At 32.7% G+C, this 16,624-nt stretch overlaps 1 protein-coding gene across 4 annotated transcripts in view; it reads left to right on the top strand.

Annotated features, from left to right (window-relative positions):
- ABCD2 (ATP binding cassette subfamily D member 2) overlaps positions 1-16,624 on the top strand; it is a 116,902-nt gene that overhangs the window by 43,285 nt on the left and 56,993 nt on the right. For 3 of the 4 annotated variants that reach the window (XM_081061337.1, XM_081061336.1, XM_081061338.1), the window contains exon 9: positions 3,425-3,550. In XM_081061337.1, the coding sequence (XP_080917463.1) occupies positions 3,425-3,550 (126 nt within the window). Of the gene's footprint in view, positions 1-3,424; positions 3,551-9,963; positions 13,516-16,624 lie in introns of those variants that run through there. The other variant, XM_081061335.1, reaches the window with a different exon arrangement.

Raw genomic sequence — 16,624 nt, 5'->3', positions numbered from 1 at the left:
TTTATTTTTCCTGTAAACTGAAAATGAGAGCTAAAAGCTAAGTTATATTTTGGTTCATCCTTTTTGATAAGAATATAATATATAATATTTATCATTGAAAAATAAATCTTTAAAACAATTTTATTAAAATATAATTATATGTTCATTTCGTAAAAGTAGAAAACTAAAAAAGGAAAAAGAAGAAAAAATTTGTTGTCTTATTACCTATAACATTTAAAATTTGGGGATTGCATCTTGTCAGTCTTGATACATAGAAATTAGATCTTATCTTGCTTTTGCAATGTAACTATTTGCATAAAGTATTACAATTTATAGTCCTCTATTTTGTAAGCTGTTATGTAATAGCTAGTCAGAGTTTTAAAACAATTACTATAAAATTTTATGTATCTATTACACAGACCTTAAGTATATTCAATGACTTTGGTAAATGTATAGACATTATGTAACCAACACCTCAATTAAGATAGAGACCATTTCTGTCACCCTGGAGAGTCTTTCTTGCCACTTCCCAGTCAGATTCCCTCACAGATAATTTCTGTTTTAATTTCTATCATCATAAATTTGTTCTTTCTATTCTTCAGATTCATAAATTAAATCAGACAGTATTATTTTTGTGTCTTGCTGGAATTTTTTAATGGGAAAATTTATTGTGTTAATAACATAGTATTTATAATGTACATGGTTCATTTAAGAATATGGCAAGATAAAAAAATATGTGAACCAAAATTTGCTAACTTAGAATTTTTTGTGAAGTGCCTTTTGTAATGCCCCTTTCTCAGATGACGTGGTAAAATTCAACAGTGAACTTTACAGTTTTACATTTATGACCAGCTGTTACTCACTATCACCTTGAATCTGTTTGAGCCTTGTCCATAAATATTCAGTAATATGATCACCAGCATAGTTGGCGAAATGTAATATGATGGAATGTAAAATGTGACTGTAAATTTCTCACCACGTCAGTGTGTTAATAAAAAAAAACACAGTATAATGAAGAGCAAGTGGCATTAATAAAAGATGCCAACCCAAAGCAATTTCAAGTACCTGTAACATGAAGTAAATAGTTGATACTTGTATATCTAAAATACTTTGGATATAATGTGAGAATGAATAAAGATCAAGTTACAAGTATATGTGGGAAGAAAATTTAGTGATCCATTGGAAGATCAGAAAAGATAAGGAAGTTGTTGAAAAGCAGAATCTATTGGGGGAAAAAATAAAATGAAATAGGAATTAAACCCAGTGAAGGAAAAGTATAATAATGAGAAACTGCTTCCCCTCATCCTCAAAGGATTAATAAAAAAATTTGAATAGCAATGTGAAAAATATGAGCTAGCTAAAATGGAGAACTTTGGCAGGGAGGATTAACTATCATAATTGTACACTCTTCTGGAGAGGATTTTAATTTTAATGTTTAAAGGTTGATCAATAAAGTCCTGTCTTGAGGGGGATAGATTAGATACTTTGCAAGGCTCATTCTTTTGATAATACACAAAAGAAAACAGAAGAAAAATCTGAGAAACAGTATTATCTGATATTTGCTTAATTATATCAGTTCCAAATTCAAACTGTTGTTTAGCATTTTTAAGTACATACACGCACGCACGCACGCACGCACGCACACACTAGTCCTGCCAAAGAATCAAAAGCGTTTTAAATCTGCTCGACTAAGGGTTGCTATGACAACAGAGTGTGACATATATTCTTTTTTTCTAATTGAAAACTGGCATCTTTTCTGTTTAGCTCAAAGCACTCTGAAAAATAAGACACAATATAAGTTAATTAATGCAAAGAAATTTACCTAAAAAAGAAAATTTTACCCAAAGCTCTCATATTTTAATGTGGAAAATTTTTAAATTCCTTTTTAAATTAATTTATTTTAATTATAATTGACATACAGTATTATATTAGTTTCAGGAGTACAACATAGTGGTTCAACATTTATTACCTTACAAAGTGATCACCACAATAAGTCTTGTAAGTCTGTCACCATACAGTTATTATGATGTCACTCACTCTATTCCCCTTGCTGTACATTATGTCCTGTGACTATTTTATAACTGGAAACCAAACCTGTTTCTTTTATACTGCCTTTTCTCCTTCCTCTTTTCCACTTAAAAAAAAATTATTCACAAAACAGTGATCAAGTGACTCAGACAAAGAAGTAAATCTAAATACTTAAACCAGAACATAACCAAAAGCAAACCAGCAAATACATTTGTTGATGTCCTGGGGAACCTGTAATGATCTTTTAGTTCTTTGCATGGAGAGTGGTTATTCAAGTCAAATGGGGTGTTAAAGTTGCCTTTAACTCCTCCCGGGTCTATGAGCCTGTACTACTCCCCACCTCCCCATGCCCCGAATATGTAACAGGATCTCATTGAAAAGCAAATCCATCAGAAGCAATTTACAGTGCTAATTATTATATTTATGCTGAATGAGAAATTACTGCTGATTTCAATTTTTATCTTTTCATTGTATTTTTTAAAAACAGAGTATTTTCATGGCGGAAATTGTCCTAGTAAATACTTGATAATGATTTTCAACCCTGAAGTAAATAATAAGTAACTGCATGAGTTCACCTTTGGTCCTATTAACAAAGCTAAGTCATGTTGCTGAGTATCAAATACATACCTAAAGTCCAGACAGGTTTGAAAGAAAACAGGTACAGGAGAAAAAAAGATAAGAATAGGGGGGTAAGATGAAATGAACAGAATAAACAGAGGAAAATGGTGGCAAGTGATAGATGCCTCTGATAGTAGTGAAGAGAGTCAGTTCCAGAGTAAAAATTGAGCTAGAAACAACAAAATCGTTGAGTACAATCAGAAAAATATTTACTGATTTTTTTCCCCCTAACAATTTGTTTATGAAGCATGGTTACAATGTTACCAGGTTTAACGCCCACTCTATACTTGTCAGATTAGGCATATTTAAATTTTGCATAGTCTTATAGCAACAAAATTCCATTAATAGTGATTAGGTATTCACATTGTTGATAAAATTATCTTCTCAGTAAATCTTTTCTAACGAGGTTGTGGTTTATTTGATAATTAGCTATCGTAATATATTTTTCATGTAATTAGTCAGGACCTTGTCACCAAGAAAACCTGCTGTCTGCAGGAAAATGCACTCAGTGACCTGCCTCATCTTTCCTAAGCCTCACATTTATGATTCACCCATCTGCATAACAATATAGCTTATTGCACTATGAGCAGGTATTAGAAAATCTGTTTAAAATATAAGGCGAATATGATATTCTAGTCCAAAGGGGGAAGGAGGATGACTGCTCTTCTGCTTTATCATTTGTCATTTTAATAATGTCATAGACTTTTTGCTCCTTTAAAAAAGTTAACATTGCAATTCATACTGTTCGAATAAAGATATATCATTCAAATAGAAAAATCATTAATTTATTTTTTTAAAGACCAAAATACGCATTGCTGGATGAGTGTACCAGTGCTGTCAGCATTGATGTTGAAGGAAAAATATTTCAGGCTGCAAAAGGGGCTGGAATTTCCTTACTGTCTATAACACACAGACCTTCACTTTGGTAAGTGTTTCCAATGCAGTTGTGTGATAGATCGTTTTTCCCTTATGTTTCTTAAAGAATAACTTTTCTAAACTTGATACTATGACATTTCACTTATTTTCTATCTGTATTTCTGTCAGGTTGCATACTAGTAGTTTGGATACCCCAAACATAGCATCATAACATTAATGTGCTATTTGAAAACTACTATCAATAATCTAATAATCCTAATAATCCTGAAAAGAAGTAGTAAAACTTGGTGATTTTTTTAACTGAAAATATTCATAATTCTGTAGCATGTACTGGAAAATAATATATAATTTTACATCATCTTTTTAGTTCTTTCTTCAAAATCCCGGGGGGGGAGGGGAGGGAGTACCACAACTTGATATTCCTCCAAATGATTAAGTTGAAGAAAACACAGATTCAAAAACAAAAAACAAAAAACTTCTTTTGTGTGTTTTGTTTTAAGGAAAAAATCCATCAGAAGCAAACGAAAATAATTTATAAATAATAACCCATAAAACCTCTTGGGATTTTTACCATCTCCCTACTTTCCATTGATTTATCATCATCACCATTATTGCTAATGCAGATTCAGCAACTCTTCTCTACTAGGCTCATTTTAGTTAAACTTCATAACAACCCTAAAGAGAATAGTAGTCTAATTATTCCTACTTTACATCTGAAGAAACTGAGAACTAGAAAAATGAGAAAAGTCACCATGATTACACTCTCCATATTGTAGTATCCTACACTACGTATTATAAGGAACTCAAAATGTATCTCATACACAAACATAAAACACTATTTCATTCCTATTACATTCCACTGTGTACTTCTGCATTTTTGTTTAATCAATCAATATATTTTATTTTGACATATTAGTAACTTCAGTGGACTCTATATCCTTGGCCTATTTCCTGAGGGACAGACTGGAACATTCTGTAGCAGGTGGCTGATCTCATCCTATGCCAAAGCTGTCATCATGTACATGGCTTGAAACCTAGACTAAGTAGCAAGCTTTATTTGAATAACCTCTGAAGTCCTTATACACCTTTCACCTCATAGGGGATGTTTAAACATTGTGAGTAAACCAAGTATTCACTTTAGATCAGAGTTCTTTGACTCTGAATTCTAGTTCTTTAGAGAAGATGATAATCTATTTTCACATTTCATTTTAACCTTTAGATTTTTCATAATGTTTCTTCCCCAGAAAGTTGACCTGAAAATAGAGCATTTTATGAAGTGACCCCTTTCTACTGAAATTTATGGTTTGTCTCTCTGTTGTTAAGATTTTATTGGCATCTGGTGGGATAGGACCCTGATTTGCTAATCTCTCCAGAGGCAGTCTTGATGTTGTCAAAGACAGAGTTAGGGTCCATGTCAATAAGAGTGATTCCTCTGACTTTTTCCTGGAGTAAACCAATAGGAACTGGATCTTTAAGACAGTAAAAACATTTGCCTGTAAATTCTCTGATTCAGGGATGACATAGAACCAGGTCAGAAGAACTCTTGAGCTCTTTCTGGTATGGACTTGTCACTTACAGACATGCTTCCTAATTGATCACATGTTGAGATAACATGGAGTTCTCTCTCAGTCCTGGTGGTTTTCTGACCTCTGTCAATAGATTTATTATGCAATCCTGTCATTCATTTCTTTATTCAAGTAGCCTAGAGGCACTGGAAGCAGTCAGGCATTTTTTTAGAATTTAACGAGCAAATAAGTTGTTTTAAGAGTTTTTTGTTTGTTTTTCGTTTTTGGGGTGTTTTGTTTGTTTGTTTTTAGAGCAATTTTGTGTTCACAGCATAACTGAGAGAAAGGTACAGAAATATCCCATATACTCTCTGCCCTACACATACAGAGCCTCCCCCATTGGCAACTTCCCCTACCAGAGTGGTACATTTGTTACAATTGATGAATCTGTATTGACGGATGCATTATCACCAAAGTCTATAGTTTACTCTTACAGTTCACTCTTGGTGTTGTACATTTAATGGGTTTGGACAAATTTATAACATGTATCCACCATTATAGTGTTATACAGAATATTTTCATTGCTCTAGAAATCGTCTGTGCTCTGCCTACTCAGCCCTCTGTTCTCCAAACGCCTAGAAACCACTGATCTTTACTGTCGCCCTAGTTTTGCCGTTTCCAGAGTCGTATCGCAGGAATCATACAATATTTAGCCTTTTCAGATTGGCCTTTTTTCGCTTAGTAATATTTATTTATAGTTCTTCCGTGTCTTTTCATGGCTTGATAGCTCATTTCTTTTTAGCACTGAATAATACTTTACTGTTTGTATGTACACAGTCTATTTATCCATTCACCTATTGAAGGATATCTTGGTTGCTTCCAAATTTTAGCAATTATGAATAAAGCTGCTATAAACACTCATATGCAGGTTTTTGTGTGAACATAAGTTTTCTCAACTTCTTTGGGTCAATAGCAAGGAGTGCAATTGCTGGATCATATGGTAAGAGTATGCTTAGTTTTGTAAGAAACTGCAAAACTGTCTGCCAAAGTGGCTGTACCATTTTGCATTTCCACCAGCAATGAAAGAGATTTCTTGTTGATCCACAACCTTGTCAGCGTTTGGTATTATCAGTGCTCTGGATTGTGGCCACTCTAATAGGTGTGTAGTGGACAAATAATTTTTTAAGGAAATAACAAAATCCGTAATTTTATGTCTTTTAATAAGAAAAACACGTTTTTAATGGTAGCTACTCACAGTACATTCCCACATAAAACTAAAAAATCATTTTAGTTCTACTTTATGCCACAGTTTAGTCATTTCACCTTGTAGAAATCTATCGTTTCTTTTTCTTTTTTTATTATTTGTGATTATCCTTTCTCCCCAGATGAAATTCTTATTTTCCCTGAAAAGATTTCAGAAGAGAGAAAAGATGTATTATATTTTTCCCATAAGAACAAATGGGTGATTTTTTATTGTAAAGATTAAAATTAATACCAGTATTTGAAGTGGTCAAAAATTATAGAAGCTTACTAAATTATTTGATTCCTGAATACAATTATAGCTTTATAATTACCACTCTCCTATGCTGTATCCTATTTGTGCAGGAAGTCTGCAGATTATTGCCAATGAACCTCAGTTAATATAGTAGTTTCTTTTAAATTCCTCTAAGGTAAACCCCAAAATATTATTTAGCCTATAATCTAGAACACACCTTTGAATCTCAGATCCTAAAACACCTATACAGTTTCTTCCTTCCATGTAGAAATCAAACAATGTTGTAGGAATGGAATGATGAGCTGAACCTTCCTTGTATATTGAAGATGGAAGTTGCCCAAGATCTAAATTACCACATTCTAAAATTGCTCATCGTTGTAGATCCAAGGTTCGGAAGGCCCAAGAAAAGTTGAGAATTAAATAAACAAAATGATATTTTTACCAGTATGTCTCTTTCCTGTATGAACATTCTTCTTTTGTTTTTCCATTGCTTTTAGCTTTCATATTTTTAATAGCAGTATTTTCACATTTTTTATTTTTTTCCCTTGACATGGAATTACATTTTTTCAATTTAATTTTTGTAAGTTCCCACCTGTTGGGAGGTGAAATTTTTGAAAACTAAAGAAACTAAATATAGTAGATACTCCAAAGTATATGGAAAAGATCATTATTCTGTTGTCATATGTTATCAAACACATGAACTTCAACCTTCAGCTTGAGAGTGATTTTACTCTTTTTTTTAAAAAAAATTAGTTTCAGGTGTACAAAACAATGTAATAGTCAGACATTTATCATTTATATCCCTCACACAGTGATAACCCCTCTCCCCCCATCTACTACCCTACTACTCCTCTGACATCGCATACAGCCATTACATTTCCACTGTCTCTATTTTTAATGCTGTATGCCACTCCTTGTAACTATATATATAGTTATAGTTACAGTTTATATATATAGTTATATATATAAACTTGTGGTTGACATTCATTATTGTTCAGCTTCAACTTTCAAGGGTACAGTGCAGTGATCAGGCATCTACACCATCCCTGAGGTGGTCTCCCTAATGAGACAAGTGTCCATCGGATACCCTACAAAATCTTTACAACATTATTGATTACATTCCCCAAATTGACTTTCGTATCCCCGTGGCAATTTTGTGGTTACCGATTGTGCTTTCTAATCCCCTCACTTTTACCCTTATCCCCACCCTTATCCCCACCCTTACCCCTCACCCCTATCCCCACCCCTCACCCATCTAGCAACCCTTAGGTTTTTCTCTATATCTCTGAGACTCTTTCTGATTAGTTCATTCATTCTTTTTTTTAGGTTCTCCATATAAGTGAGATCATATAGTATTCGTCTTTCTCTGTCTGACTTATTTCACTTAGCATAATGTTCTCTAGGTCCATCCATACTCTTTTAGACGTACTTGAACCCAGCTTAGTTTTACCATCTTGCAGCATGTTAAAACCGTCCAATCAAAATAGGATAAAGCCCAAATTCCCATCAAGTGATGAATAGGTAAACAAAATATGCAGTAGCATGCAATGGAATATTATTCAGTCATAAAAACTGATGAGGTACGAATACATGCTACAACTAGATGAACTTTGAAGTCATTTTGTTAAGTGAAAGAATTCAGGCACAAATGGACACATAGCATGTTTCCCTGAAAATAAGACCTAGCCAGACAATCAGTTCTAGTGCATCTTTTGGAGCAAAAATTAATGTAAGGCCTGGTATTATATTTCATATTATATTAACCCAGTTAATATAACCCAGTATTATATTAACCCAGTATTATATTATACTATATTATATAATAGTCGGTCTTATATAAGACTGGGTCTTACATTATAGTAAAATAAGACCGTGTCTTATATGAATTTTTCCTCCAAAGGACACATTAGAGCCGATTGTCTGGCTAGGTCTTATTTTCTGGGAAACGCGGTAATTACCATCATTGTGAGAACACTTGGGGCTTACCACCCCAGGCTGACGTACGCCGAGTGTTGGGCAGTGATCTCTACACACAGGAAGAGGAAGCCATGGTCACCGGACCCCAGACCAATGAAGCTAGTGAAATGGAGAGGCATAAGGAGCCATTTCAAGGAATAGTGCTGCTTGGTACACAGCTGGATATACTGCTTTCTAAATATATATAATATATATTATGTGTAATATAAAATATACCGGAGGTGCTAAAAAAATGTATACACATGACTTGTAGTCATCTTTTGTTATCGGTGTATATTATTACAATTTTAATACAGGTTTTTCTGTATAACCTTTAAAAAGTTTGTCTTTCCTCAGCTTCCTTTCCTTGTTCCCATTCTGAGTATGCTTTGATATTAATTCAGTAGCCATACTGGGTTATGAAAAATAACTAAATAGATGCAACGGCATGTTTGTCTTTGCAATACATTCAGAATATAAAATAAATTTAAACTAAGCAATAGAATGTCTTAAAGATTAATGACTTTTGGAGTAAAAGAAACAAACAAAATCCAAAAATTTAACCTCTTGAGGGATTTCTTTTTTTTTTTTTTTTTTTTTTTTTTTTACATGGTGGCTTTCTCTTGTTTCTTTACATAGCTACAAAAAAGGGGTAAGGCCTCTGAGGGGAAAAAAATTTCCTAAGTCAAAGCAATGAGTTAATGTAATCTTGTAGTTATAAAATTGTTATGAATGTTTAACTTTCAAAGTCAGGCTTAAACCAGGAAATGGCTTACTTTCTATGTGGGAACTATAGAAAAATAAAATGTGAATTAATTTTTATTTATCTTGCCTGTAGACCTTACAGGTTGGAGGAGGCAGGATAGGGTAGAAAGAGTATAAGTTGTTCTAGTTTTTTTATTTTTTTAATTCTGATTTATTAACTGTTACAACTGAATAAGCAGTTGTTATTCTTGGTGTTACTTCCATTGTTATACATATCTAGAAAAACCTTTTGTTTTAGTATAAACTATGTTTTACTCAGAGAGGCCAACTACTATAATAAACAGTCCCCAAATATTAGGGGCTTAACATAATGAAAATTTTTTTGGGCTAATATCACAGTTCAAATCAAGGGGTTTTGTTCTACAATCAGGGGATCCATTTTTGGTTTTATTTTGTTTGTTTTTTTATTAGTTTTTTTTCAGTTACAGTTGACATTCAATATTATTTTATATTAATTTCAGGTGTACAGCATAGTGTTTAGACAGTTATATAATTTATGCAGTGATCCCCACGAATAGTCTAGTACCCACCTGGCACTATACATAGTTGTTGTAATATTATTAACTACATTCTTTACGCTGTAGTTTATATTCCTGTGACTATTTTGTAACTACCAATTTGAAAATCAAATGTAAAATAGGCACCTTACTTAAAATTTACCTTTGGAAATCAATTAGAATGGTAACTAAAATGGCTTTTTACTATTACTGCTAATAACATTATTTCACTTTGATTATGCAGGAAATACCATACTCATTTATTACAGTTTGATGGTGAAGGAGGTTGGCGCTTTGAACAATTGGATACTGCAATCCGTTTAACACTGAGTGAGGAAAAACAAAAGCTAGAATCTCAGCTAGCTGGAATTCCCAAAATGCAGCAGAGACTCAATGAACTATGTAAAATTTTGGGTGAAGACTCAGTGCTGAAAACAATCAAACATGAAGATGAAACACCCTAATTTGTTTTTACATGTTTTAAAAGTTAGTTTTTAAGTAAAGGCGACAAGACACTGTTATAGTGCATGCATTGTGTTAAACTAAGCACAGAGAAAAATAGCAACAAGAAATATTTTATAAAATTTTAGCATTAAGGAAATATATGATCTAACTTTTTAGAAGAAAATAAACCAATGCATTATGTAAGGTTAGTCATTATGGCTTGTACTAATTCCTAGTGAAAGCCTAATTCACCTGTAAAACAGGATTTTCTAGGTGAATTCATTATGAATACCGAGTTTACTATGTGTATGTGATGTGTCTGCAGTTCTTACCAAACATGGGAGATATCTTGAGAATGAAACAACTTAAGAGCAGCATTTGGATTGAAATCAGGTGCATAAAATTAGAAGTTTGAATAACATTTCAGTCTTTATGGTTATTAGGTTTAATAGCTAGAATTCAGGTTTATCATTGCTAGTGATCAACTAAACCTATATAAAAAATATCTGACAGTTTGATAAATAATTTAAATATGAAAAAATTATTTTAACGGTAGGGGTTGAAAGAAAAAAGCATGCTATACATGTATAAAATGCCACATACTTTTTTTATTTTAGATTTTGATCACATTAAGGTGAGAACATACCAAATTAGTTTTGATGAATATTATATATTTGTTAATAAACTTTCATTTTAAAAAGAGAATTGCCAATACAGAGAAGAAGTATCCAGACAACGTTTGTCTCAGCCTGTTATTTTGCTTGGCAGCATTATCTGTTGCAACTTCTGTCCAGAAATACTTAGCTTGTTTTTGTGCACAAAGGAGGAGTCTACCACATTTTTCAAATAGCAATACTATATTAGAACATAGGGATTCTCAGAATCACAATAGTAATAACAGATGGAACAGTACTTTACAGTTTACAATCCTCATTTACGTTATTGCATTTTTATCCTGTGGCAATCTTTTGAGGCATATATTATTTTTCCTAGTTTGCTTTTGAAAAAATTGACACTCAGACTTGCCCGAATTATGCAGTTTATTATAGGGACAGATCCAGGGATCAAGTGAAATTCTGATTCCCCGGTTCAGTTCTATTTCCACTACATACTATCCTTGAAATCTAACAGGGCTACAATATCAATAAAAGTTAGATGAAAGAAGAAAATAAATTTGGTAATGTTAGTGTCATTTGGTTACTGTTTACAAGATAGTGGAAATTAAGTACAAACTGGAAAAGTCATTGGTCTGTGGTTTAAAATGAGCCAAGAAAGTTAGCAAATCTTTCAGTAACTATGCACTCATAATATTAACATACCTCTACAGCCAGCAATCAGAAGGGGAATTAATTGTGTTATAGGTAAATTTAATATCTATCCAACAAGAATCTGTATGGAACAGTCATATGAAATAAATCTTATCTTTTCACGCACCCTGGAGTTTGAAGTACAAAAGGCAGGACTAGCATTTTAATGTCTGACTGTCTATGCTACCATATTGACAGACCAGGAAAAATGGTAATGATCAGTTGGTAGTGGTTTAGAATTTTATTTGCTTATTTAGACATAGGCATAATAGATGCTAAATCAGCGATTCTCAGACTTTCTCAGGTAGTAGATTACCTGGAAGTCATTTATGATGACTGTAGTAGAACATCATGATATTTTCAATTCTGCCATGCTAACTAGGCTAACATTTTTAATTATCAATAAATGTAACTATCCTATATGAAGTTTATCTTATAAAATCATAAACAGTACAGCTATTTAAGTTTTTCTTTTAGTATCATAGCTACCCATTTATTCATTTGTCAGTTACTACTGCTTCCTTTAGAAAAGTGAGGCAGGTAATCAAAGGTTTAAAAAAATGCATGGAACCAAAACTTACACTTAATGAAAATTGTTCGTTAATCTTAACTTCTATGTTAGCAGTTATCCAGTTGATACTGCTGTAGGGAAAAAATCTGAGGCAGGTGTCTTAAGTTAACTTTTAAAGATAGAAGACGAAAATGAAAAATCCTCATTTGGAACATGTACATAATTTTCATAATTTGAAAACAATCAAGCATTTAGGACCCAATATTTTATGTTTTGAAACTTTGAAAAGAATGCCAAAACAAATATTAGATTTGTAATTAGCCCTTATTTAATATATCATACCAATGAGCTGAAGTAAGTAAGACTCATTACTTATAATGTACAGGATTCAAAGATTTTGTACTAAAATTTTGTACTAAAAGCTACACTGCAATTTAAATGTTAAAATTATAAAAGGAACATGTTTTCCATGAACTGTTTTGTGCCTATTTATTTTCTGAATTTTCTTCCAGGACCAATATACTCTTAACTTGGAGGGGGGAAACTGTGATTTCAATCTGTATTTATGTACTATTTAACTGTTTCCATGTTCTAATGCACATACCATATTTTACTATTTTTACAGTTTTATGAAAAAAGTGAACAAGAGTAAGAAACTAATTAGCCATCTTTATCTTTAAATGTAACAAGGAATAGAAGAGAAAAGGAAAAAGAAAATATAAAGAAATATAAAGAAAATTGAAAAGGATATTTCAATTTTCAAACTCCTTTTACCATTTTACGTATTTACCCAAACTTTTGGCTTATGTTTTTTTTTGTTTCTTTTGTTGGTCAAACAAAGCTACAAGTTTCAAATGTGCTTTTGTTGTTGTTGTTACCTTTCAACCTTGAAAAATAAGCTGCATTCTGTGAAAATGTTGCATTATATTTCTACAGTATGTAGTGTTGTGTCAAGCATGAGTCTAAAACAGTGTGTATGCGCTTATAAATAACATAATGTGTAAAAATCCCTGTCCAGGAATCTCAAGGAGAATAATATATCTTGAAATTCAACCCAAGTTTACATTTGTTTACAATCGGAATGGTTTTCCCTTGATAGTAATTTGGTTTTTGTGTCAAAGTTTGCTCTGCCAATGAAGGTATAAATGAACATATTAGTTTTTTATTTGAGACTTTGGTTCCAAGTATAATTTCATATTTGGCAGTACTCTTTGCCTATTAAAATCTGTTTGGAATAGTTTTTTGATTCCATAAGCCTAGAAAAATTTGTTACACATTGGAACCCAAATCCAGAGAATGTTACATACTTCTGATATGTGCAGAAAATTGTCATTGATATTAAACCATTGATTAAAAGAGATGCCTTTGAAACTTTATGAGCAATAATTATTCTCATTTACAAGTGTAAAGTACTTTTACCTAACCCAGAGTATGTACAGTTCTGCTGATATACATTTAGGTATGACAACTATGTTTTAGAGTTGTACTGTTTGCCACAAGAGAAATTTCAGAGGGATGTATAAAATATTTTTATAAAAGCAAATCCCTTCTTCATTATTGGTACCTTTCTTGATTACCAAGTACAGAATTGCTTCACAGTTTCTATTGTGACATTTTCAAAACCAGTTACCTACACTTATAAGCAGGGATTGTGTTAATGAAAACAGATGAGAAAAGTGTCCCTAAAGGGAAAAGTCACTATGCAGCTAAACTAGAATGTGGCTACGGGTGAATACATTGTAATATAGACACCACCCAATGTGCAATTACTTGAGCTCTACGTTCCTTTTGAATGTCTTCATCATCATGAGAAAAATTTGATTAACCGAAAGAATTACAAATTATCCCAGTGGTAGAAAATGCCCTATCTCTATATTGTAAATGACTCTTGGGTATCTGTCTACATACACCTCAGTTACAAGTTGTATGGTGCACCACCTCGTGAAGTACTATGCACAATAGTCACCAAGGAGTTGCTTAAATATTTATTTTCTTTATTAATTCAACACACTTACTTATTAAGTACCAACCTATGCCAGTCACTGTGCTAGGTTCTAGGAATAAATAAAATATGATCCCTGTCCCAAGAAGCTTACAGTCCATTGAAAATTAGGAAAAGGAGTACCCTCAGTAACAGAAAAAGTCAATAGGTACTATTTATTATTTACCAAGTAGGCACAAAGCATTACATATACAATGAGATGAAAGTTAAGACAGAAAGGTTAAGTAATTCATCCAACCTCACACAGCTACAAAGATACAGAGCTGAAATGTGAACCTAGTAATATTTGATTACAAAACCTATACAACTCGCCATCACCTTCCTTTTAATTGGTTTAGGTCAGTTTTCATTATTACTGTTTTTAATTCTAAAGTTGTAAGTATATTTTTAAGTGGTTCAAGGTTTCTGATTAACCAAACAGATGTATTTTTCCATCTGAAAAGGAAATTTGTATAGACTTTACACAAAATGCATTTTTCATTGTTTTTATTATAAATGATGGATGTGGTCCTGTGGGAGGATAACAAAGGGTAAATTTTCATCTTTTGAGGAAGAAATGCCCAAACTGGTTAACATTCATTTGTTCAGTAAATAATTATTGACATATTCAAGATACCAGTTATTGTATTAGGTACTCAAAAGTGAACAAGACAGACCTGGTCTCAGCCCTCTTGAAACGTTTTAGTACATCAATACTAAACAATTGTATGCCTGTTAAGAGTTGTGGTCCCATCTAAATGGCATATTTGTTTTGTGGTATCTTCTCAGTTCTTCTATTTCCTGACTAAGACCACTCTGTTACAATATTTCAGCGATAACCATTGTCTGGCAACAGGATTCCCTTAATTATGCATTTAAGGGATTCATAATCCTCATGCCCTCCAACTTGGTCTGAATTACAAGGTCCAATAAAAGCAGTCTATAGGACTATATCATCCTTCACCAGTAGGTGCTCCCACACATTTAGCATTTTGTCTTGAAACCTGAGAAACATTAGCTTCTCAAGTTCAGATTACGTAAAGTGAGCCAGTTTTGTACAATGAAAAGTATCCCTCCTGTGTTAACACAAAATGCAAATAACTGTAGAAGGGAATTTCTAAAAGGTGGAAAAAAAAGAAAAAAAATTTAATCAATAATTATAAGTGAATACACAAGACTTCCAAATTTAAACTCATTTAAAATTATGTGCTCTGTCTCAGAACTTGTGACCTAATGTAGAAGATAAGGTGCTTTGGTATTCATCTTATGTGTTTTTATGTGATTCAATACTTATAAAATATAGTATGCAGTAATCAAGTAATGCAATATTAAACATTAATATTCACTTGGCTATATCATTTAATTATAGTTAGTTTGATCCACATTTAATAGGAGGCAACCTTATATATCAGATAATTTATTTTCATATATTGAATATATTAAACGTAATAAAAATGTATCTGACCTAGACATTGCACAAATGTATAAAACTAGAAAAGTGTACACTAGAAAAATGTGTTAGGACTCACAAGGGGGTGGGGCAAAAGAGGTCCTATTATCAGATGACATCGTATGGGGAAGCTAATATAATTGGACCTTTTGCAACACGCCAATATTAACAATTCAAAAGTGATAAAGACTGATAAAGCACGTTTCAAAGTCCCCTTGTTTAGGCTAGCTTGTTGCTCAATGTAAGACAAGTTTCCAAGATCCATGTAGGTGGGGTTTAGAGAAATGAGGTTAATGTAGATCCAAGCAGATACATATTTCTCTCGAAACCTTACACTCACACATACACACACAACGTCTTACAAGTTTAATCCAAAAGAGCATAACAATTTAGAGGACTTAAATAACTGAAGAATATTTTTATTGTGATAAACATACAAAATTGACCATCTTAACATTTTCAAGTACATGGGTTCAGTAGTGTTAAGTACATTCACGTTGTTGCAGATCTCCAGTATTTTTTCATCTTACAAATCTGAAACTCGATATCCATTAAACAACTCCCCTTTTCTTCCTTCCCCAGCCATTGGTAACCACTATTCTTTCTGTTTCTTTGAATGTAACCACATTAGCTATCTCATCTAAGGCTAATCGTACAGAATTTGTCTTTCTGTGACTGGCTTATTTCACATAGCATAATGTCTTGAAGATTCACTCATGTTGTGTGTGGCATGTGACACAGGATTTTCTTCCCTTTTAAAGCTGAATAATATTCCATTGTATGTATAGACCACATTTTGTTTATCCATTCTTCCATTGATAGAATGGGTTGCTTTGAACTTCGGGCTATTATAAATACTGCTGCTAATACATGGGTGTACAAATCTCCCTTCAAGACCCAGCTTTCAGTTCTTTTGGATGTATATCCAGAAGTGGGATTGCTGGATCATACGGAAGTTCTGTTTTTATTTTTTTGAGGAACCTCCATAGTTTTCCATAGTGGTTGCACTATATTACATTCCCCTCAACAGTACATAAAGGGTCCAAATTCTCCACATCCTTGCCAACACTTGATATTTTCTGTTATTTTTGATAGTAGCCATCCTAATGAGTGTAAGTTGATAATTGCATTTCGGTTTTGATTTGTATTTCTCTGATGATTAGTGATGTTGAGCATCTTTTCATATGTTGGTTGGCCATTTGTATATCTTCT

The sequence above is a fragment of the Rhinolophus hipposideros genome (genome assembly GCF_964194185.1).
Source record: "Rhinolophus hipposideros genome assembly, chromosome: 9".
NCBI classification, from domain to species: Eukaryota; Metazoa; Chordata; class Mammalia; order Chiroptera; family Rhinolophidae; genus Rhinolophus; species Rhinolophus hipposideros.
The sequence above is the reverse complement of the archived record's forward strand: the minus strand, read 5'-3'. Positions and strand labels throughout refer to the sequence as shown.